Raw genomic sequence first — 26,573 nt, 5'->3', positions numbered from 1 at the left:
CAGGTTTATATTAATATTGAGCAACTGGAGAATGATCTTTTTTATATGTAAGCACACATATACATACAGATAAAACTTCTTATGAAAATCCCCCGGCCTCGACAATTGGATCGATTTCACCAACTAATTCCAAGACTTTCCTTGCATAGTTAACAAATTAAAATGTTTTATTTATTATGCAAACCTAATTCAAAATAATACTTTCATAACATATAATTTATCAAAAAATTTTGTCATTTCTAAATTAATGCTATAATTACAGTGGCCTAACAATTTTTTCAAAAGAACCGTGTGCTATACACACACACACACACACACACACACACACACACATACATACACACACACACACACACATACATACATACATACACACACACACACACAGAGAGAGAGAGAGAGAGGGAGAGAGAAAGAGAGCATAGGTATCGCGCCATGTCGAAAATACATACTAAACTTTGATGCTCTCTCCAAAGACAGCAATTTAAATTCGTTATTTTTTGCAAGACATTCTGTTTTATAATATTTACAAGTTTGATTATTTTTAGTCCAATGTTTTTCATACCATATGAATCTCTGTGATTTAATCCAGCATGCATTTATTTCAAGCAAATACTTTAAATTCTGAAAAATTTTCGCTTTTAATTACTTATTTCTTAAACAACGAACTTAAATGAATAAAAAGAGACCCCATCACTGCTGGAGAGCCATTCTGTTTTGTGTTTACGAAGTCGCATTTTATTTTATTGAGCTAATAATTTTTTTTATTTTTATTTTTTATATATGGCGGGTGAAAATTTTCGGACCGTTTGTAATCCTTCTCTTCATAGTGTAAATAGTGAACTCTCATATTTCAAATGTCAGAAAGAAGTAACTGATGAATGGATCCTTTCATTTGAAATTCAGTCCGTCCATCTTCCAATTAGAAAAGTTGACAGCTGTTCCGTAATGGCATAAGGCTGACGCATGGTAGACTTCTCGACGCCTTATCACTCGCGAGATAAGGCAGACGAAAAAAGAGAGCGTTGGAAACACGGGAAGGTTGTTCCGAAGTGTTCAGTTTGTTTCTGCCTGCCAGCTGAGCAACATGGTACGAGAAGTGGATCTGAGGAGCGACACAGTGACAAAGCCGACCCCCGCCATGAGGAAGGCAATGGCTGAGGCTGTGGTGGGAGATGATGTTTACAAAGAAGACCCAACTATTAATGGTGAGGCATTTTTTTATAATGTATTGAATAAAAAATATGCAAAATGGAATTTTACCTTTTGACTTCCTATTAAACAAAGTATGGGAAAAGTATTGTAATCATCAAAGAAAAAAATCGAATTTATTTTGTAGAATATCCATATTTTAGATTTCCCGGAGCTCTAAAAACACACATTTAGTATTATGGCTCTCTGTCTGTGAATGTGATAATTGAAAGAATGCTCTGAGCTAGACGGATGAAACATGGTATATGATTTTTACAACAAATTTGTAAGCTTCTTTCAAATTTTGTGTAAAATCCATTCATAGGTAGTCTATCTGCCCGGTTGTCCAAATATACATTAACATGATAACTGCAAAACGAAGAGCATTAAATAGATAGAATTCGGTGCAAAAATTTAATTTGCATACTTCTTATACCTATTAAACTATTAAACTTTGAGCAAATTCCAACAAGAAGTTGACCGTCTGTCGGTCTGTGCATTCAGAAATATGTAAATACGATAACTCAAAACGCAATGATTTAAATATATCAAATTTGGTCTGGAATTTTGTGGCAACAGTCCTTTGTCATTTTTTTTTTCAATCCTTTGGGAAAAACGTACCTAAAACACAAATTCGATTTTCAGATACTATTAATCGCATGATTGATATTAATTACCAGAATCTCCAAGGATCACACGATAGATTCATTAAAAATGCCAGATATTCAAGTCAGTGATTAATATTTCGGGACTATCGTACGGCTATGCTGTGCAAGGCGTTTTCTAAAATAATGCCTTTATTAGAAAGTATGCGAGAAATTTTTGAGGAGACCATTCATACTGATTTGTATCTTTATTTACATAGGAAGAACTATTAACGTCAAAAATCTCTCAATTTTAGCGAATTTCATCATTTTAAAATTTATTTTGAGACAGAAAATTCATTTTCAATATTGTGTCTGAGCGTAAGTGAATATAAAAATGCAAGGTCATTCATGGATGACCTTTGACATGAGACCCCTATCACTATAGCAACACTACATTTTGGATAAAACCTGTGACTGGAACTGGAATTTTATTTTCAAAAACAGGGTGGATTGGAATAAAGTAAAAATGAAAAGTCATGCGTTTTAACAGCGGGAAAATTGTATGATGAAAAACATCTCCTGTTCATGAACTGAATTTATAAACAGGAAATGCTTTTATAAGCTAAATCTAAAAATAACTTTTAACATAAACTTTAACATAAATGAAGTCAGAGAAACAAAGCTGACAAATAATTTATTGAAATAATTATAAATGTTTAATTGCTGGAAATTTTGCTTTCATCCAAATTGTTTCCAAAGTTATTTTTAATAAATTAATTAAATTATTAATTTTATTTAACATTAATTAAATTATTATTTAATTATTATATTAAATTATTAATAAGTATATTATTAATTATATTTATTAGTAATTAAATTAGTATTAATTAGTTAAATTCTATTTTTAATTAAATTATTGATTAATTTTTTAATTAATTTAATGGCTTTTAAAATTATTGTTCGTAAATAAAAGTAAGAATGGGTAAAAAAAATAGTTAAAATAAAAAATTTCAAATCGATATTGAATATGCTCAATTTGTGTGGCTTTTATGGAATTTTTCTTTATGGCAATGGAGAAAATTTGGCGACCGAAATCATAGACGCAATTATTTTTTATCACACTTTATTGGCAACTTTCTTATTTCGAAATATAATTACCAGTTCTAGGTCCTTTGACTAAGATGAATGTGTAGAAATTCTCTAATCAGTCTAAGCTAAACAGACATATTTTTATAAAAATTATAAATTAACTAGAAATAAGTTTTCCTTCCTAGATAATTTGACATTGAATGCATTCATTTTGAATTCCAAACACTGATCAACGCGATAAATAATTGAACTGTTTCAAATATCTGATATATCATTGCAGATTTTGAAACATGTACTTTTTTATCTTTGGCATCTAGTTTATTCATACTTTCTACACTTTTTAAGATTCTCATTTCTATACAAATATATACAAAATAAAAAAAAGTAAGAAATTGCACAACTTTATTTAACCACCTGCAAACGAAGTAAACTCAGCATAATTTTGATATTTGTGGAACGAATAATGATTTATTTTTAGATTGGCTGTTGATTTAACGTCACTTAATGTGAAACTGAGACATTATTAGTTATATGAAGCAAAGTTATTTAAAAAATTTTGAATCTACTTTATGAGTTTATATATTTTCATGGAAAACGAGATCCATTTATTTACAATGTTGTTATAAATGCAATCGAAAATTCCAAGAAAGGTTTTTAATTATTCAAAGCTTAATTTTATTTTAATGTTTTCTAAAATTTTTGGGATATGCTTCAACGAAAGTGTATTTTTCAAATTTTCTTTCTTCCTTTTTTTTTTTTTTTTTTTCTTTCTTTCTTCTTCTTCTCAAAACTCCTTTTAGAGTTTTAATGCAGATAAGAATAGAATTATTCTTGAAGAATAATTCTATTATTCTTAATGAGAATATTATTATTCTTGCATTTTTCAATACGAAATTAGCATTAGCAAATTCGACCCATCTATTTTTTCACTTCCTCGAATACATAATATAGAGATGGTATTGTAATCTGAATCTATCGAAATTTCTGACTAATGTTTTCTGCCAAAGTCGTGTGTAATATAATAATTGTATGAGGACTTCTGCTTTTGTTATTTCCGTTTTAAATACCAGTTTTATATACTTTCTCGCATACTTAGTATAGAAGAAGTTCCCCGAGATCGAAAAACACACTTTTGGAAAATGTCTGTCTGTAACAAAGATAACTAAAAAGGACTTTGAGCTAGAGCGATGAAATTTGGTATGTAGTCTTTATACCAAACTTGTATATAGGATAGAAGTTTATAGGATAACTACAGAATGAAGAGAGCAAGATAGATAAAAATTCAGTGCACAGGTATAATACCTAAAATAAGAAAAGGTTTACTGTCTGTCGGTTTGTAGCCTCAAAAACATGTAAACGCGATAATTCAAAAACTCAAAGATTTAAATATATCAAATTCGGTATGGGATTTTGTGACTGTAAGTGTAGTGTTCTATCAAATTTGTGTTTCAAGAAGTTGGGATAAACGAGTTTAAAATACGAATTGGATTTTTGGATACTATTAACCGCATCTCAGGGATTCATCGACAAAATATTCTCCAAGAATGCCACGATATATTCAATAAAAATGCTAAATTTACGCCAAAGGTTGATATTGTGCAATCATTTGACGCCAATGACATGCAAGACGTTTTCTGGGATAACAACAGCTTTATTAGAGAATATAACATAAAGTTTTAGGAAGACCATTCCAGATGTTTTCTTTTTGATTGCAATAAACTGAACAAAAGATCAATTTTAGATCTGTAAAGTTTAAAGATGCGTATTTATTAAATGGCAGGATAATTACTCTTTTTATGCATTAATTCAGACAAATTCAGTTTTATCTATTTTCCTTGTTATATATATATATATATAAACACGAAATCGTTTATATTTTATATAAACGATTTCATCACACACACAGACGTATATATATTTATATATATATATCCTTCGCCTCACACTCGCGCATAAAATTTATTTCTCTTCTTGATATTGGCCTTGAGACATTTTATCGTTCCTCCCATCCTTCCTCTCTCGGCAACTTGGTGTCAAATTCAGTATTTGATGTATTTTTTCTCTGGAAACTGCTACACGGATTGAGAAATTTTTGCTCTCTTCTACTTCAATATATGAGAAACACTACCAACTTTTTTTTAAAATTCTATAAAAAAATATTGTCGCGTAGATGAAAACGTAGATAAACCGTGTGTTTGTGGTGAATAGCATACAAGCCAATAAGTACTATGGTGAATAGCATATAAGCCAGTTAACAACACTTCTACCCGAGCGATCATTTTGGTATAATCGGTTAGTCACTGGACTGCTAACCACAAGGTCCCAGGCTCTATACTCACGCCTCACCATACCGCCACATTGGTGACCTCGACGCTTAACCTTCAACCTTCGTAATAGCTGTTGTGGCGCCATCTACCCGCAACCAAAGTCGTCAGACTCACTTGACGCAGCAAACCCAAAGTCGCCAGACTCACTTGACGCAGCAACCCAAAAGTCGCCAGACACACTTGGCTCATCAGCACCTACAAGACGATCGCCATAACGCTTGGCGCATCAGCACCCACAAAACGATCGCCATAACGCTTGGCGCATCAGCACCCACAAAACGATCGCCATAACGCTTGGCGCTAATCAACTGGGTAGGCCCATTAACACAACAGCTACTAATAACTTAATACATCACCACTCAACAGCCTTATCGTTCGTCTCACCTCCTCCTCACTGGAGGGAGAGTACTGTGGTGAATAACATATAAGCCAGTTAACAACTCTTCTACCCGAACGATCGTTTTGGTATAAATGTTAAGTTACTGGACTGCTGGTTCTAATCCTCACGCATCTCTTACCGCTAAATGTTAACTAAAGTCAAAGGTAACAATCGCTCATCTGAAATCGAGACTTACTATACCTTACATCTGTTTTTATCCACAAAAGAAATATCTTCCGGATAACAGATTCCAATAAATCTTCCAGATTTAGAAAGATACAGAAATTATAAGAGCATTCTTGAACAAATGGGAAATAAAAAAAAAAAATCAATAACTTTCCTGCAGTCAGAAACGAACTTGTGAGCTGTCGCATTCAGTTCATTGCATTCTATCTCTGAGCCATTCAGTCCGCCCCAGGTTAGAACAAGTTTCGTTACAATATGAATTAAAGCGTATTCAAATATAATTTGCGACTCGTTTTAACCGAAATGAATCAATGCTGTCTCTGCAAATGAACATAATAATAAAGGTTTTCATAGTTAGAAAAATGCTATTCCACTCCACACTGATGCTATAGAAAAAGAAATGCCATGGCTATGCTACTTTTTTTTATGTATAACTTTATCATCTTTCTTACTTCACATCGGCGTTGCAGAAAATGACTTTGCGCACACTGAATTTGGTATCCATTAAACTTGTTTTAAAAGATGATAGCTATTTCTTTATAATTAGGAATATCGGGATATTCTATATTAAACGTGTTTCAAAGATCTATAATTTACAAATCAATTAGCGGCACCAAAAAAAGTTCAAATTCGTACTAATGTATGCACATCTCATTAGAAAAGCATCTACAGAATTAAAAACTCGAGCAAGAAAACGCTAGTTCACTATAAAAATTAAGTTATAAAGTGAATTTTAAAGTAATATTTGAATTTTAATCCATTTGCAATTTCTAGTTTTACAATCGAGGGATTCTCGAAATTGAAATTATATAATCGTGAGAAAAAGTTGCATCTATTTGTCATCATTTCTTTAATTTCCAAAAAGAGCGGTTATTAGATTCATTATCTCATTTGTTATTTTGCAAATCGTTTACTTGAAGATTATTTAAAGTGATATATTTTTATGATGATTCGTTTTATTATTGAGTTTTTAAAACCCTTCTTATTATCTTTGTCTCATAGTGTAGAAAACTCTGAAAGGTGTAATTACACTTTACATTTGTCCATTTTACTTGTTATAAATATCTCTTTGGAACTTTTGTGAGGAAATATCTATGCTTGATAAATGTTATTTGCAACAAATAAGCTAAATATTAAATTATACTTTGAATCGTTTTGTTTTCATTTTAATTTTTTTCCTCTCCTGAATCCTAAACGAAGAGTTTTGAACAAGGCAATTCGTCAAAGTAGTATATATTCGTGAAATTAGTGCATACTTTTGAAAAATTAGTTGTATAATTTTTTTAATAAATTTTAAAATAATTTGTCTCTTAATTTAATAATTTCGGTAATGATATAGCCATTTTTTCATGTAAATTTGTATTTAAAATCTTTATTGTTGCATTCCAATAAATTCATTATCTTTAAGCAGCACGTCTTTTACAATACTTGAGAGCAATTAAAGTTTACCGATTCACACCACATATGTAAATTTCTACAAACTTTGGTTTTATGTCACTAAAGATGTTGGGATTTTTCTTTTCTTTTTTCCAGAGCTGGAAGAAAAAATTGCAGAATTTCTTGGCAAGGAAGCAGCCCTCTTCGTCGCATCCGGAACAATGGGGAACCTTTCAGCAGGTAACATTCACTTTTAAAAAAATTATTCTATTAATATTTTTTTTTTTTTTGCATTAGGTCTTGTTGCTGCATAATGGAGAAAAAAGGTTTATAAAAATGCATAACATTCGGGGCGATTTAATATAAAGTAGGAAAAAAACGTAACAGTGAAAGGCAAAATTTGTAAGCTTGTACCTCAAGTTTAAAAGGTTAACCTTTTATTAATAAATGCTTATTATAATAAAAATAGGGTATTTTTCTTCCATTCCTGAAACTAATTCATTTTACCCAGTTTAGATATAGAGTTAGCAATTTCACTGTCTGTTATACAAAATACACAAACATAAAATACTGCAATTGCCAAAAGATTTGAAATCGTAGTTTTGACAAATATCCACATTTTGGATCTCTCTGAGTCTGAAAAACTCATACATGAAATTATGTCTGTAAGCAAGACAGTTCAAACAAATGTCGAGCAAGACGGATGGAATTTGTATGCGATGTTTATGCCAAATTTGTACACTTCTGTCAAATTTTGAATGAATTCTAGTCGCAGAAAATCGGTTTGACTGTAGGAGTACAAATGAATAAGATAATAAACAAATTTAAAGCATGAAATGTATAAAATTCGGTGCACAGTTTTAGCATTTTTAGTATCATATGTATCAAATTTTGAATCAAATCTATCAAAAGATGACCTTCTTTTGTTGAGTCCTCTCGCATGCATGCAAACGCGATCTCAAAAACGTAACGACTTGAATAAATGAAATTCTATGTATGATCCTGTTGTTAAAATTGTAGTTCTGTGTCTAATTTTGGTTTCAATAAATTGAAAAAAAAATGCAGCCAAAGAAATTCAATTTTCTTTTTTCACTTTTGTACAAAACTTAGTAAAAACGAGACTCTAAAACCAGAAACTTGAGCATTCGGGACATTCACGGCTAATCCAAAACGCACAATTTAATGACGGGAAAAGCGAGGGAATAACAATTTTTGTGTGAGAGTATGTGAGAAAGAAGTTTCGGATAGACTACTCCCACTGGTTATCTGTTCAAACTATTTTTGGCAGTTCAAAGAAACAGCATCAAAGTTTGAAAAAAAAAAGAGATGAAAAAGGAAAAAAGTGGCAATAATTTCTATCGTCTTTTTCATTCTGTTAAGATTTAAAACCGATTTTTTTTAAAAAATAATTTATATTATTATCCGTTTCGAAGAATGCAAATTCCGTATAAATTAAATTAATTATGTAACTTTATTTGAATCATAATATTGCACCTCGATTTACCATCTGATGTAATGTAACCTATAAATAGTTAAAATTACCTGAATATGAAATATAAACTTGTATACAGGGTGATTCGAAATTCGTTCAAATTTCGTGGGACTGCAGGGAATACGTCAGAACACCGATTTCACATAGGAAAGTATGTCCGTAAACGGCATTTGCATAAACAAAATGGACAAGTGAAGTGAACATAAGGAAACAGTACAGTTAAGTGGATTAATGAATGTGATTTTAATTCATACAAGGTAAAATGCAAGTTCGCAGGTGCTCAAAATTGCGACCATTTACATGAACGTAGAATTCACAGCGCTATTGCATTGACCAACGAGCACTTTCAAAAATCAACGAACACTTTGGCATATCACGGACAATTCCTGAGGCGGCCACTATACGTGCCACAAGTTCAATTTCACTACAGAAGGGGACCTCATATTCATAGTCTTCCATGGCCCACCACTAAAAGAAATCCACGAACGATAAATCAAGTGACCTGGGTGGCTAATCGATCGATCCGCCTCTGTCGATCCATCGAGCTCCGAATGTTCGGTTCAGGTAATCACAGGCAACATTTGTATTATGGGCTGGAGCCCATAGCCCAATCCGTCATGTTGATATCACATATCTCAGCGGATATGCGCAGAAATAGTGCCCAGAAAAGTGGATATCACAGTCGACATATACGCATGCTTATATTTGCGGACATACGTTCCTATGCGAAATCAGTTTCCTGACGTATTCCTTACTTCCCCACGAAATTTGAACGATAAGTTTTGAATCACCATGTATATCTACTTAATATGCATTTTAATTCCACGTTATGATTTTTCAGTGATGGCGCATTGCTGGACAAGAGGACAAGAAATAATTATGGGAGATCAATCTCATATGTTCATGTATGAGCAAGGAGGGATTTCTTCAGTAAGATTCTTGTGCTGTTACGGCAAATTTACTTTCACACTTTTTTCCATGAAATTCTGATAATTCTGTGATCCTATCTCTGTACAAATGTTGAACTAACATTGTTATGTTCTGTTTTCTCCCAGCTGGCCGGTGTCCACGTTAGCAGCATACCCACTCTGGAAGACGGGACCTTTGACTTGGAGGTACTGAAGGAAAAGATTCGTCCGCGGAACCCGAATATGCACGAGCCTTCAACGGGTCTCATTTGCCTCGAAAATTCTCACAACAGATGCGGTGGGAAGGTTCTGCCTCTGTCATATATACGAGAAGTAAATACTCACTCAAGTATACTTGATTTAAATTTTATGTATGTTCACCTAGAAGACGAGAGTTAGATTTATAGGTATACGCTGCTTAGCTTCAAGATCTGCTAATAACACATAATTTTTTTTAATGAATGAAAGTTTCTCATTGCCTATGAGCCACTGAAGTATCGCAACTATTTGCCATCGCAATCCAGCTTTTATAGCTGCCTATTACATTTGAAAAAAGACAATTATATTTATAAAAAATGATTCTTTCGCTTGCTTATGACCCACTGAAGTATCGCGGCTATTACACATAAAAAAGACAATTATGTTTATAAAAAGGAATGTTTCGCTTGCCTGTAATCCACAGAAGTGTTACAGCTATTTGCTCAGTCGGGCTTCGCAGCTATCGAAATAGGATTATTCCCTTCAGTAGGGAAGAAGCATCATATTCCAGAGATATATGTGGGAATAAAATTCTGCTCACCCCCAAAAGCGTTTGCAAAAATTGTTTTAACAGAAAAATATAGGAAGCCTAATAAAAATTTTCGGAAAGAATGACGCGATTTGAAAATGGAACATACTTCCAAGATTTTTTCAATCTTAATTCAGATAGATTAATAGTATTACGGATTTTCACCGATGGGTTGATTTCTATAGTGTAGTGTATGGTATGAAGATACAATCAGCAGACCTCAGTAGAAAACAACGACGTTTATTTACACGAGTACACCAAGACGACAAATATTTACAGCCGAGACGAACACGGGACAGCACACAACAGCATACTACAGCAGACAGTAGCCCACAAGTAGTAATTTACCACAGCACACGAAGCGGCTAGACAGAATCCAGCAGGAGAGGGGATCCTCAGAACTTCGCTCTACGGTCTCTCCAAACGACTGAAATTCTCACTTTAGCTGCCGCCTCACCACTTCTCCCAACTGGCTACTACACAAAAGATACGACGCTGCTTCCACTGTAGAAAACAGAATTTCGGCACACAGCAGTTCAGAACTCGCTCCACGCAACGCTGGCACTCCGCTGTTGCTTCGCTATCCTCTCGAAGACTCGTTACTTGTCGGCGCCTCCGACTATAATTTACGACGACGACTCTCGACAACACCACAGCTTGATAGTGTCTGCCTTTTATAATTCCCGGGATACGGGCCTGGAATCTTCTAGACCAATCAGGCGTATCTCGGTTCCTAATGGTCGGATCGACAAAATTATCGAAGTTTCGAGCATTATCCATTTTGTCGCAAAATGGTCGCCAAGCTATGGGATCACTGGCTCGGCATCCGACAGCATCCAATACAGATGACTGTAAAACGGTCTTTCTTATGATGAAACTATTCATGCTGGGAAGCAAAATTACAGGTTTTGTAACAATAGTAAGATAAAATCTTATCTCAAATAAAATTAAAAGCTTGTTCATTTCTCAAGAACTAGAAACAATAGATGCTTTTTCTCAACAGTATATTTTTTTAATAATTTTTTGACATGTAAAAAAATCATATTGAATAAAAATTCTTTGGGATAAAGACTTTTTTTCAGTTATCTAATTACTCTCTGCTAATGCATTTTATTTTTTCAGGTTTGCGCCCTGGCTCGCAATAATGATATCCCGGTTCACATGGACGGTGCCAGAATCATCAATGCTTCCGTACACTGCGGCGTTCCAGCGCATGAGATTGTCAAAGAGTGCGCATCCGTCTCTATGTGTCTTTCTAAGGTGAGTTGCGTCAATTTTTGATTGTTCCCGTAGGTGATGTAGTTAAAATAAGAATATTGCAATCCCCAAAATATTTGTCTTCGAGATGAATCTCCACATTTCAAAGCTCTTTATTTCTGAAAAACACATTTTTTTAATTATGTCTGTTAATAAGTTAACTCAAAATTGTATTAATTTTAATGAATAATATTTATTATCTGATCTTTAAATTAAGTTTGTAAATTTCTATAAAATTTTAAGCGAAATCCATGCACAAAAAAATTTGTCAGAACGTAAAGAACTATATCATTAAATTTTGGTACACATTTATCATCTAAAATATAGTTACTTATCAAGTTTTGAACCAAATCCATCGAACGGGTGACCTTTTGACTATCTATATTTGCAAGCATTCAAACACAATAACTCATAATCAGAATGATTTGATGAAATTCGATATGTGATTACAATTATAGTTTTTTAAATGCTAGATTCACACTAAAGATTTATATTTAACTATCGTTCACCATCGCCATGCAACGAAAGAAAATACGAGAAAGTTTTAGGGTGACAATTCCTAATGGTTGCTTCATTTATTTTGTTTCATATATCATACAGCACATTAGAATGATTTTTTCCCATCAGTTTATTTAAGGTAGGTATAGTTCACTTTTTGTGTTTCATTTCTTAGCAAATTCAGTAAATGAACTTTTGTATCATCCGATACGTCTTCTCAAAATTACAAAACCTGTTTCATCTCCACTGAATCAAACTATATGCATTTTCAGGGCATAGGGGCACCAGTTGGTTCTGTTGTGGCAGGTTCCAAACAATTCATCGAAAGGTAATCCTGTCTTTGTCTATGCGTAGAATAAAGAACTTCTTTTACTGACGATATCAAATATTTCCATAGGTATGCTCTACAATGCCCGATATTCTAACTAGCATTGTAGAGTTATCAGAATATAGCATCTAGCTTGAAAATGATTTTAATGGAATATTTCGGTATATCAGAAAAAAATGCCTCAATAAACATAATAGTATTTGGCATCGTGAAAATTTTCAAAAATTTTAAATGAAAAAAAAAATTATTTTCATTGTAAAAGCAAGTTGAACAAAAGTAAATTCCCGGACAAACAGGTTAATAGTTATCAGTTAAAAAAATGTATCTTTATATTTTTCTTTCCCCTTGATTTCATGACCTCTGAGAATTAAAAACCATAGTTATCGATATTCTTCGGGTGACTGAATGCAGAGCAGACGTCAATTAATATTTTAAAAATTTTAATGCAATGTTTTTTTAACAACAAGTTTTTTTATCTAAATTAAAAAATAAATTAAACATAATAAACCCGTTACAGAATACTAAATTTTAGAAAAATACAAGCTTTTATCCGCGACTTCGTACGCGTGGAAATAGATTGGAATTTATAGCATCAATGGCTTTATCTTTTGTTACTCCTGCGCATGCGTGTTTTTTCAACGTCAATTGGGGCAACACAAATGTATGAATTTTCTACGCCAGTTGGGGTAACGCAATATAGATTAGAAATTTTTAATTTCCTTTATTCTGTTTTATTTTAATTCAAAAGTACTTCAGAATGAATCCGAACGATCGATTAATTAACAACGTTTAATTTTAAATGTATCGAACACTAAGAAAATAAACAGAATCGTTTGAAATAATAGTCAAAATCATGTTAAGCCTAATCTCATTGGCGTGGGGAAAAAAAATGAAGCTTTACTCATTTGGCGATTTTTGGCGGGAAAGTTAGCTTTTAATTAGTAAACAATTAACCACTCAATCAAACTGAATAAATAGTAGCCTATGTCCTATTCCAGAGAATATAATCTATCTCTCCGCTAAATTTCATCCAATTCTGTTCAGCCATTCTGGCGTGATTGACTAACAAACATCCATCCATCCATCCAAACTTTCACATTTATAATAGTAGTATAGATTTTATATACTTAATTATAAATGTTTAACAATAGAACAGTAGTATTACTATTCTATTGTTAAGTAGTTTCGAAACAGAATATCTATTATTTTCAATCTCGATATTTTCAGTAGCAGTTATGAGAGGGAGTAATTAATGTAGTTATAGTTTTCTTTTTCATTTCTAAGATGAAATGAAATTTTTTAAAAAAAGTCCTTTAACGGGAAAAGTAATTTAGAAACACATCGGAAAATTTCGCTTCCACAAAGGATAGTTCAGGATGTAAGTTCTTGTGCTTTAAAAGAAATGAATGATGAAAAAAAAAAGAAAAGAAAGTAATTTCGTTGACATTTTTAAATTCAATGGAATCCGTTTATGAGTTTTCGTGTTCTTGTGATTTAAAAACAAATCACTAAATGCCTAAAACAAAGTTAGGGTGTTGTATTTTGTAAAAAAAAAAAAAAAAAAAAATCGATAACCGTTAGGTTAAGTCTACCTTCCGGATAATGGAATGGGGTGCATAAAATTTAAAGTGTGATTTACGTAAAGACAATAATATAAGATTGTATGGCAAGTTATTATAATGGTTCAGAATTATGTCCAAAAAAGGATTAAATTGCAGAATAGATTAAATGGTTCTTCTAACTATAATCTGTTAAATAAATGAGCATTAAATGAAAAATAGTATATGCAAGAATATTAATTTAATAGCACTGATAATTAAATATCTATAACATGACAAAAAATATTGAAAACAGGATTTTTTTACATATCATTTATTATTTTTATGGCCTTCTAGGGTAATCTATTCAAAGATAAAAAAATTATCTCAGTTTGGCATTTCAATGATATTCGGAAAGTCAAAGCGTGAGAATAATAAATTCAACGCAAATGGATTACTCAGCAATTATCTTTTGGTGTTTGCCTCAAATATTTACTTAACAATCCACTTGAAGCAGAATGTTATCAGCTCGTGCACTTACTTTCATTCTTATCATAAATTGGCCATATAACATCTTTATCTCACAACCATAAAGTTAATGTACGATATAAAACAAACATTTCAAGACTTTTAAGAAAATACATTTGTTACTAAAAATTATTTGACAGGCTCTCTAAATTATTTAAATGAAGTATGTGATAGCATAAAACGATCTGCTTACGGACAAGCTAGCACAAATGAAAAAATTATTTGAATCGAACTCAAAATTCCTATTAAAGTTGTTTATCAGAAACGGATATTAAGTATGCCATCCGTATATGCTAGAAATAGAAGTGAGTCAAATTCAATGAATAAAACCAAGACGAAAGAACAATCGTGCCACCAAAAGCGGCTAGAACGGAACTAAAAAAAAAGTTTTTCTGTTTTATAATAAATCCGATTACATTTATATTGCAAGCAGAACTAGAAAATTTATCGATAAAAAAATTCACAAGAGATTTGTAGTTATTTTACAGAGGCAAAAAAGAAAAGTGAAAAAAATTAATTTATTAAGAATTAGTTATTAAGGGCATCAAGTTCATAACAGAGGCTGCAAAGAATCATGCTATTTAATTCATACAAATAAATTTCCTAAAACTTATTTTTTTATGTAAAATATTTGCAGGGATGGATTGAATTCTAATTATGGTATTTCTTCCATTCGTTTTTTTAAACGGCACATAAAACATTCAATTTGTTTGGTAATATTATTGAAGGAGTGATGACTTTTAAATATGACTCACAGAACTTCTTGCTGTATTTTGAACCCGTCAACGATTTGGAGGTAAAAACTTACACTTTATAAAAGCAGAAATCAACCGGTAAAGTCTATTTAATCAACGAAACAATAGAATAAATCCCCAACAAATAAGATAAATAAATATATAATTGGAACACTTTTCTTACCATTTCCAATTGGGTTTTGATACCAGTGCCAAAATGAAAATAAATTCATTCTGGATGAAAATTAAGATTTTTTCAAAACGAAAAAAATATTAAAAAAAAAAAAAAAATAGAGAAACATAGATGAAAAAAAAGAGAGAAAATTTTGATTCGTTTTCATTAAATAAGAATATTAAAAGCGCAAACAATAAGATCTAATTCTGATCTTGTTTAATAAAGAAATCAAATACTTCTCTTTTTTTTTTATCGTTGCGTATACATTTCGAAATGCCCATTAAGTTTTGTAAGCAATTTTAGCAACAAAAAATTTTAAAAGCTACCTAGTTATTTCCATTTATTATCCATAAAAACATTAGCATCGAACTTAAAATGTTCACATATCTTTTTTTCTTTAAAGATATAAATAATATTTCGCAGGCTATACAGCACTTAGGCTCTCCATGTTTAAAGATATTTTACATTCTGTCATAATATCCGATTGTCTCTGGTTAATATATTTCGTTTGAAAGAAAACTAAAGAAATATAATCCGCTTTTAGAAACTTGAACATTTAAAATTTGAGAAAATAAAAAGCTTAAAATGCCTGATAATTTAACAAAGCACATTTTTGTAATTTTAAAAGTAGTTGATCTGTTTCTCCTGCAGGGTTCATAGATGCCGTAAAGTGCTCGGCGGGGCTATGCGGCAAGCCGGCGTCTTGGCAGCTGCAGCTCTCGTCGCGCTAGAGTCTGCAGAGGAAAGGATACGAATCGACCACCAGCGAACGAAAAAATTTGCTCAAGGTAATGCTACATCGCTCGATTTCTAAACATGCTAATGCTTATAGATTGACATACTCTCTGTAAATTACAACAAACATAATGCAAAAATCATCCATAGCATTTTGTTAGAACAGATTGTTAGACTTAAAATCCGACGTGAATTTAAGCTTTTAGCGGTCCTGGGTATATTGACTGCATTAACATGTATTCCTATAAATTATTCAACCCATTTAGTTTCACACAGTAGCATTTCTCCGATTTTGCAATCAGCTAAGGCCAATGTGGGAGAGTTGAGCATAGGCAGATCGAGTAAAGAATGCCCAAGAGTAAAAAGACCCAAGGTGTTAAATACATAAATATATAACGAATAAAAATTTGCGAATTATAAAATATTAAGATTACAATGTGTATTTACATTGTATAAGTTATATATAAATGAAGGTTATATAAATAATAATATATAATATAACAAGGCTAAATAAATGTTTACAAAAATAAAATAATCGATGTTTAATAATAGATTTTTTTTTTTTAACCATTGGGCAAATAATTCCTCATATAGTGAATTTAACCAGGACTCATTGAATTTCTGACGAATGCATTGTTTGCAAATCGTTTTGATAAAAGAATAAGGGGTTGAACATTTCCCATATTCAGGCACAATCTCATTAAAGCAGATCATTCCAAAAGTTTTCAGAATACACTTTGAGTCCACTGAAATTGACAAAACTTCGGACTCGAAAACCGAAAACACATTTTTCAATAATAATTTTTCACATTTTTTTTCCAATACAAGTTTAGATTTAACATGTTTATATGCTTTTTGGATACTTTTAACTATTTGCACGAAAGACGAACCACATGTGAAGATTTCAATTATCCTAACTACTTCACTTCACAATTGTAGGAAATGAAAATGTACAAAAAAGATACTTGTTTTTAAATAATTTAACAGTTGGATATTGAAAACTTATAGCGTTTATTCAATAATTCCGTAATTGGTCTTTTGTGATTATTTTTGTGGTTAAAGAATAAGAAAAAGACGCATTTTTAATAATTTTAATTGCCTTTCCAAAGGAAGAAAAGAAAAGAAAAAAACTGGTATAAGAAACTGAAATGTTGTGGCGACAAAAAATTGATGCAATTATAGTCTCTGACATAATAATCAATTTTTTTCCTTTTGATATTAATTTAGTTCTGAAGTAATCAACGCATGGCAGACTAAAACTCGCTCATAATTCGTCTAATGAGAAGCAATGGAGGAAATCTCGTAATGATAAAATAAATAAATCTGAATTAGCAATCTAACTTCAATCCTTCAATAAAAAATCTAAAGAATTCAGAAAAAAATATAATGCAAATTCACAGAATGGACAGAGTCAATTAATTTCTTATTGCTCACTTTCAGAGATCTACAATTTGAAAAGCAAGCTTATAACTTGTGATCCAGCGATCGATTCAAACATGATTTTGCTTCAATTTCCGTCACCCAACTTTACAAATGAAGATTTTGTTCGAAGAATGGCTGAGGTAAGTTATTACTGAATCAATCTATAAAAACAGTGGAAAACAAACAAATAAATAAATAAATAAGAAAAATTATTCAATTGGGACAGATTTTCTTTAACCCTCTAGCTGCTTATCCAGCGATTTCCGCGGGTTGGCAGTCAGTCCATTTTCTATTATATCCTGCGTATTTCGCAGTTTAGAGTGTTTATTTTTACGATTACAGACTTTTATTACATCATATTATTATCGTATAACATATAGATAGTATCAATTCACTTTATTTGAAAAATGTTTGAACAGATTTGGAAACATCGCATATAAATAGGGATTTTAAAAAATTACGTAATCAGAGGGTTAATGGGACAAACATTTTCATAATTAAAAAATTAACAAAAGAAATTAAACCATCGAATATATTTTAATCTGCTTTCATTTGAGCGAATTTTTTATAGTAGTCCAGCTATCAGTAATAATTGAAATTGACAGCACATGAAAAGTTTTGCAAATAACTTAAGGCTTAGTTACATAGTCTGCATATGATTCTAATGTATTTACAAATAAGCAGTATATATTTAACAGAATTTAGTCATAAAAACACTTAGTCATAATCGATATGCGTTATAATGAAGCTCTGCATTTAAAATGAATGCTATTTTATTATATGGGATTCTGTTTGATCTGTATCATGGAAACTTTGTGATCTGTAGAAACGCAGTGCAAGATTCTTCTCTGCCTGTGATTCATTCCACAGCTTCCTTGGTACCATCAATTTGAGATGGTAGGCTCTAAAAATTTAAAATAGCACATAGAAGTTAAAAAACAAAAATTAGAAATCTCTCTCTCTGTGTGTGTGTGTGTATGTAGGACGGCGTCTAGGGGTAAAGCGAATTTTTTGAATAAAGAAAGAAATAATAACATCCGAATTAACAAACAATTAATTTATTAAGACTACATATAATTAAACATTTTAATATTTACAGAAATGGGATAAGATTTAATTAGGAGCAGGATTCACCTGAGATGGGGGATGCCAAACGTAAAGAAAGCAGGTAAAGGGTACGTAAAGGGAGCACGTAAACAGCGTCAGATCTCACTCGTCCATAGCCACCGCAAGCATCGAGTGTTACACCTTTAGGAGCCTCCCCAGGCGCCCTGATGTCCCACGCGCGCTAGCCTCTCCTATTGGATGCCAAAACCTAGCCTGATTTGACTTGACATGATTGGCGTCGCCATCTCTCACAATCGAAACCAACTAAAATACTTCAATTAATCACCATCCGTAAAACAAGTTTACAGCATATATCACTTCCTATATCTAATATATAAAAATCTCGTATCACGATGTTTGTGTTTGTACTCCTCCGATACGGCTCGACCGATTTTTATGAAATTTTTTATGTCTATTTGGTAGGTATGAGAATAGGTCGTAAAGTATATTTCATAACGCTAGGTAATTACGGTGTGCGACTGTTGTTGGTTAATGCCACCGATCATTCCAAGATATATGCAAAGTGAATGGGCAACAGTATCCAACATATAAAGATGCATGTCGATATGCTTGCTGAAGCAGCATTGGGCTGTATAGCAACACAAATTCGTTTACTATTCGCTACAGTGTTGACTACAGGTTTCCCGGGACGAGCAGACACGTTGTGGGATAAGCACAAAGATTCAATGACTGACGATATATTGTATCGAATTCATACACGGTGCAACGATCTAACGATTACATTCAGCTACGTTATGTACAATAAAGCATTGATTACTATCAAGTTGTCATTGCCAATTTATCACTCAGTCATTTCGGTATGAGTTCGCCAAATCGAAGTACATCTGATTTAATGGACACCGAAATGAATCGTGAACTGCAGTAGGATACTGCAGAAACGGCAGCGATTGCTACTCGCAGTGTCCTACTACTGACACATGGACAAAAAATCATTTACGACCGGACTGCATTATGCTGGCAGTTTCGGCGAGATAAGGTGGATTCTTTTTTTTTTTTTTTTTTTTTTTTTTTGATGCACCAGGTGGAACTGGCAGAACATTTCTCATTTCGCTAATTCTCGACCAAATACGATCTAATAATGGCATCGCGTTAGCCGTTGCATCATCTGGCATTGCAGCAACTTTATTGGATGGAGGCAGAACAGCTCATTTAGCATTTAAGCTGCCACTGAATATTCAAAATAACCCAAGCGCAGTGTGCAACATAAAAAAACAATCTCCATGACTACGGTACTGAAAAAAATGCAAAATTATCATCTGGGATGAATGCATTATGGCACACAAACATTCTCTTGATGCGTTGAACAGAACACTCAAAGATATAAAAAACAATAACAAACTATTCGGCTGAACTCTGTTACTCCTTTCAGGTGATTGATTTCAGACAAACACTTCCCGTTATTCCACATTCAACGTACACTGATGAGATCAACGCTTGCTTGAAATCATCGCCACTGTGGCGTAATGTTGAAGTCCAACAAAAATTAAACACGCACGTCCAAATGCTACAAGATCCATCTGCTGACACATTCTCGGACCAATTGTTAGATATCGGCGATTGAAATGTTGCTATCTATGAAAATACTGGATGCATAAAATTGCCCACTAATTTCTGCACTATCGTTAATTCGCAAAATGCTCCCGTTGACCGCATATTTCCCGATGTACGCACACAATACATAAATCATGCGTGGCTGGCAGAAAGAGCCATTTTGGCAGCAAAAAATGTGGACGTCGACGATTTAAACTTCAAAATACAGCAGTCGTTGCCAGGCGACTTGGTATCATTCATACAAATCGATCGATATAGTTTGCGATGCTAACGAAGTTGTAGATTATCCAACAGAGCTTTTGAACTCACTGGATTTGCCAGGCATGTCACCACACCTTCTACGACTAAAAGTTGGATCTCCGGTTATTTTACTTCGAAATTTGAACCCACCATGGCTGTGCAATGACACGCGATTGGTCATTAAAAAATTGATAAAAAACGTTATCTAAGCCACCATTTTGAATGGCAAATTCTGAACCGAAAATGTTTTGCTGCCAAGAATTCCAATGATTCTAACAGATGTGCCAATTGAATTCAAACGCGTTCAATTTTCTATTAGATTGGCATTCGCAATGACAATCAATAAGTCGGAAGGCCAAACGATGTCTATTTGTGGCTTCGATTTGGGCACACCATGTTTTTCACACACACAATTATACGTGGCATGTTCTTGTATGGGCAAACCATCGAGCTTATTTGTGTTGGCTAATGACGGACTGACAAAAAATATCGCACACTGAATTGTCCTAGAATAAAAAATATATTACTTTTTTCACTTTACGTTTAACTATTAAGAGATCAAACAATGTGTATGTTCATTACGTTAGTGAAAATACATTGTATTGAGAAAATGAATGGCTGGCGTTTTTTTGTTTTCATCGGCGATCATCGTCTACAGCGCTCCAGTCCTCTTTCTGTTATAGATCCCATCCCCACACACTTACAATACATTCGTTATTTTTTAATTAACAACCAAAATATTCACTAGAAATAATTTATATGGCAAAACAACGTTTGCAGGGTCAGCTAGTATATATATATATATATATTAGCTCTGGAAATAGTGAGAAAGAGGAATGAATGTTGAACTAAATTGTAGAATTGTATTTAATACAACTTACAAACCCATGAAATTAGTTTTATGTGATTACATATCTTGTTTTAAAAACGGAAAATTAGAGATAAAAACTCGGACCACATTGTTCTTTAAATAAGAAAACATTTTGCAAATCAGTTAGGAATAATAACCGCTTATATTTTTTCCGCTATGTTTACAGGTGAAAATAGAAGACAAAGAACAAGTTGTAGTGAAAGCCTGCCCTTGGTACAGAAATCGAGTCCGATGCGTTCTACATTCGGACTTGACTCAAGAAGATTTAGACAGTGCTCTAATGAAGATTCGCGCCATCGTTTTGTAAAAAAATATCCTTAAATAGAATAAAAACCACTGAAATAGTTATAAAAAAAACACTCCGCTTTTTTTTTTCTTTTTTCGAATAATATTCCCAAAAAAGCACTAATTTTAGCAACACGAACATCATGTTTTTTTTATACTCTTACAAAAACAATACTAAGACAGAATCATTCTTATAGAATTAATGTAATTCTTATAGAATTAATGTAATGCTTCTATGCTGTTCTGATTGGAGATAAAAAATTTGAATAACCCCAATCACAACAGCATGGAAACATTACATTAATTCTATAAGAATGATTCTGTCTTAGTAATATATTGCAGAAACCTATAAAAAGAATTAGTATGTGACAGAATTACTTTATAAAAATCGAGAAAAAGCATAAAACAGAAAATTTAAATTTCAAAGATATTATAACCAATGACAAATCAAATTGCAGGTATGGAGCCTTTACTTACAAACCATTAACAGCGGATATTGTACAATGCGTTTAGGTAGTAGAATTTCACAAAATTAAACAACTACCATTTTAAACAAGCGAGTCATTGAAAAGAATATCAGTAAATTAATTGTGTTCAAAACTATTTCAATATATCATATAAATCGCCGTTACACCTGCGTCTGCTTTTAAGATATTTTAGAGCCTTCAAATCTTATTAGAATAGCACTCAATTAATATCAACATTAATTAATATTTCAGATAAATGAATGTCATGATTTGGCACATATATATATAAAGATTACTTGGAATATAACTCTAGAATATGGCAGTATAAATTCGACTAAGGGCGAAATATGAAGTTTCTAAGTTGATATTGGCAACTTTAACTTCTAAGATGAACAATTTTAATCGAAAGCAACCTAAAAGATTGGACTCTAAACTTTTGATTTAATTCTTAATATAATAACATATATAGATACCTTAATATTAACTGCCTTTAAAAATAGATTTCCAACAATTAAAATATTTAAATAGACAAGTAAATTATTTTCATGGAACAAGATGCACAATTAGGGATTGCAATACCGGGATACCGAATACCGGTATTTTGAGCTATTTTACAATTTCGTAAAACCGGTATTCACAAGTTTAAATACCGGTTTTTCGGTATTTACTAGAAATTTTTTAAATTGTCTCCACTATATGTTCAGGGATAGCCAACATAGCAAAATAGTATACGTTTTTGTTTTTATGTCTTCCTAACTGGCGAAATTAATTAGCTAATTAATGGCTTAAATCTAAATTAGCGAAACATGGATTATACCTGAAAGAAGATATTGTATCCATAACGACTAATGGAGCAACAGTTATGAAAAAATTTGGAAAGTTGATGGGTGCAAATCAGCAATTGAGCTATGCTCATGGAATTCAATTAGGAGTAATAGATGTATTATACCAAAAAAATAAAGAACAGAAGAATCCAAAGAGTGTGGATATAGAAACTTCATATTCCGACATTGAAGAGAGTAAGAGTGAGAGTGATATTGACAATGAAGATAATGGCAATGTAATTGTGGAAGAAGATATTGCTAATGAGGATGAAATATTAACCCATCAAGAATTGCTTCCTATAATTTATAAAGTTCGAAAAATTATTAAGATATTTAAACGTTCCCCTACAAAAAATGCCATATTACAAAAATATATACTAACTGAAAATAAAACAGAATATATGTTAATAATAATATTGCAACGGGAAACGAACAAACTTGATTTTTATTTTCGTAGTTTCCTGTAATTCCTTTTTTTTATTTGCTTTTATTATTTTATATGATGCATCTGTTCATTTCCGGTCTGGTGGCGCCAGAAGGGATCATTATTATATTGTTTTTTATGGAATTAACTAGTTGTCGGTTACAACTCCAAAAGGAGTGCCTGCAATTTAATAATCTGCATTAAAAATGTTAAAATGTTAAAGAAAACGTCCTCACTGCTTTTGTCATGTGGTCAGTAGAGAAGTTATTGGATATTTTTAGTGTAGGCAAGCTCTATCCTGGACACTTTGGTTCGAACTTTGTTCAGCAGAAAGGTATGTGGATTCTTTTTTGTTGATCAGTAGTAATTAAAGAACATCAAATCCGCAGTAAATAGATTCTAAGACACGTTGGAACAATTTACTCCTAAAGATGGAACGGTTTTTGAAATTTAGAAATCCAATCCAAAAAGCAATAATCGACTTAAACCTGCAAATAAATTTTTCCGACAGTGAATTCGACTTGATATCCAGAACTATATCAGCTCTCCTTCCAATAAAACTGTCTATAGAGGCATTATGTCGGAAAGATTTTAATTTATTAACAGCTAATGCAACAATAAATTTCATGTTGCAGTCACTAAATGAACAGCACACATCACTATCTGAAGAATTACATATTACATTGAAAAGTCGCACAGAAGAAAGGCATACCGAAATAGAAAATGTCTAATGGTATTTACATAATTATAATGATTTTAAAAATGAAAAAGAAAATAATCAATTCAAATCTGATTAAGTTTATAGTAAATTTTCTTACAATTTTTTACCCACAAACCTATCCACATTCAGAAGAATTCGGTTCAGTTATCGAAGATATTGATGACACTAATGTCGATAGTGAAAAGGAATTGTTTCTTGAACAAAAATTAGAATTAGCGATAAATAAAAAAAATTCAACAAACCAAAATACAATACAGAAATCAGCTATATCCAAAACCATCCGACGAGAAATCGATTTATTTGAAGATGAGGGATTTAGAGGGAAATACTTGGAAAAAGTATATCGCGTATTGCTAACAGTATCACCCAACTAGCGAAGATGCCGAAAGAGCATTTTCGACAGCTGGTAATTTTGAAAAAAAAAATTACTTTTCAGCATTGCATGCATTAGGTTTTTCAAGATCACATTTCAAAAATTTGTAAATCAAAGACTGTATAGTGACATTTAACACTTTTTTTGTGATTTAAATAAATAAGTTGTCCCTTTATTTTTTTGTGATTCTTTATATACTGTTATAATTTGTAAGTGACATATTATTTTTTGTGATATTTACACTCTCTTATAAAACTGGCAAATAAAACAAAGAAACACCTGGTTTTCTTTCTTTTCCTAAAATTTCAAATACCGGTATTAAAACCGGTATCCCGGTATTAAGATCTAAAAAATACCGAATACCGGTATTGAAATTTTGGTCCGGTATTGCAATCCCTATGCACAATACATTCAAACAGAATAAAAATACCCATTCTTTTTTTTTAAATATCTTTGTTGTTTATTTATTATTTTTATGGAAATAGTTTGGATTTTGTGCAGATTTTGTAATCTGCGTTCACACCCATATTATTCAAAGAAACATGTAATCTACAATGTTTAATCAAATATTTGCAATCCCTGATGCTTGAACATTAACGATACAATCATATCGATAGTACAGGTTAATTTAAAAAAGAAATGCATGAATTCCAGAAACTACCAAAGTTAAAAAGAGACCAAAAATTAGCAGTTTGTCAGAGCTAGAAGAGAGTGCTTATTGATGTCTTTAAAAAATAGGAATTTGAAATTAGCCAATTAAATATATAACACTCAATAAAAATTAAATTGACAAACTTATCAAGTAAAATAAAATCATATTCTTTGAGCCCAAACGAAAAAAAAAAAGCGATAAAAACTGCATATGATATAAAAATGGACAGAAAAAATTTGTAACTACTAAAATATGAAACAATATTAAGCCCAAATTATAAAAGAAATTGCAGTTTTAAAACTATTTAAAGGTAAAAAGCTACCAATAAAAAAAAGAAAAAGTGAAAATTTCTGAAGAAAAAAATTGCACTGGTAAAAGTGCACGAAAGATGGATGTAATTAAATAGTAAAACCGAATCGTTATTTATTGTGTTGAAATTAAATTTGAAAGATCGGTTCAAATTTTGTGAAATAGTCGTTCAAAAATGAAATTGATGTCACTGAAATACTGTTTTGAATTTTAGGATGATGTGAAAATTTTTGATTTAATAGTTCTGAATTCACAGCAAAAAAAAATGTAAAATCATTCTACCTTCATTTAAGGGGGCATAGCAACTTTTCAAAAGTAAGATAAATGTTATTTGATTCTGTCAAGGAGTGTGGAACTATATATGGTACAAATAAAGAAATGGATATTAAATTTATATGTATAGACAGAGGGAGAGAAAGAATTTTAAATATAATCCGATTATGTTCAGGGCTATTTATCTTAAAGATACATGTGTAACTTTATCCATACTGGCAGTTTGATTTATTGCTATAATGTTCATGCTCAAGTTGGATAAGTCAGATGGTCTAGCTAGCCAAAAATCCAATTTTATTAGTTGTGCGAGTTCAGTTTTAATCATTTTGAATATAAATAAGAAAGTCATAAAGCCTTATTGAGTGCACATAATTCATAACATTTTAAACTCGTACATATTCCCTATTACCCAAAGAAAATTAGTCTAAAAATAAACGTTGTTCCCTGTCTTTTCAGGCTAACAAACAAGATCCAGATGCAGTTGTAGTTAAAGCTGGTCTAAGGGATAAAAATCGAGTCAGGTGTGTGATCCACTCCGACTTGAATGAAGAACATTTAGAATGGGCTCTACAAAAGATCAGGAAGATATTAGGCTGAAAAAGATGAGAAATAAAATGCTACTCTTTAACATACACTTTTCATTTTTTTCTTTCCCACAAATTTAGATATGAAACATTTGTTGCATAATGACTGAATTAATTAAATTTTTATCAATAATAATTTATGACTTTGAATGAATCTAACATCTGGCAAACATTCAATAATAATTAATCCTTTCATGAAATTTAATTAGAAGAAAAAAATTGTGGCAATTCTGAAAAGTTGAGATTTTAAGAACATATCCAAAATTTATATGCAATAACAAAACTTAAAAAAAAAAAAAAAAAAAAAAAAACTTTTTACCTAAAAATAAAATA

At 31.8% G+C, this 26,573-nt stretch overlaps 1 protein-coding gene across 2 annotated transcripts; it reads left to right on the top strand.

Moving 5' to 3' along the window:
- Positions 1-1,019: 1,019 nt before the first annotated feature.
- LOC129966611 (uncharacterized) lies at positions 1,020-26,290 on the top strand. Of its 2 annotated transcripts, none has more exons than XM_056081111.1 (9): positions 1,020-1,208; positions 7,293-7,376; positions 9,470-9,558; positions 9,684-9,869; positions 11,446-11,583; positions 12,351-12,406; positions 16,033-16,169; positions 17,557-17,678; positions 26,113-26,290. In XM_056081111.1, exons 1-9 carry the CDS (start codon positions 1,088-1,090, stop codon positions 26,251-26,253), a joined length of 1,074 nt encoding a protein of 357 aa, XP_055937086.1. In that variant the 5' UTR covers positions 1,020-1,087; the 3' UTR covers positions 26,254-26,290. The 2 variants fall into 2 exon arrangements, with proteins under 2 accessions (XP_055937086.1, XP_055937084.1); XM_056081109.1 differs by lacking the exon at positions 26,113-26,290 and adding an exon at positions 21,495-21,685 and having other exon boundaries at positions 1,021-1,208.
- Positions 26,291-26,573: the final 283 nt, after the last annotated feature.

This window comes from Argiope bruennichi, chromosome 4 (assembly GCF_947563725.1).
Source record: "Argiope bruennichi chromosome 4, qqArgBrue1.1, whole genome shotgun sequence".
NCBI classification, from domain to species: domain Eukaryota; kingdom Metazoa; phylum Arthropoda; class Arachnida; order Araneae; family Araneidae; genus Argiope; species Argiope bruennichi.
This window is presented reverse-complemented; position numbering and strand designations above follow the sequence as displayed.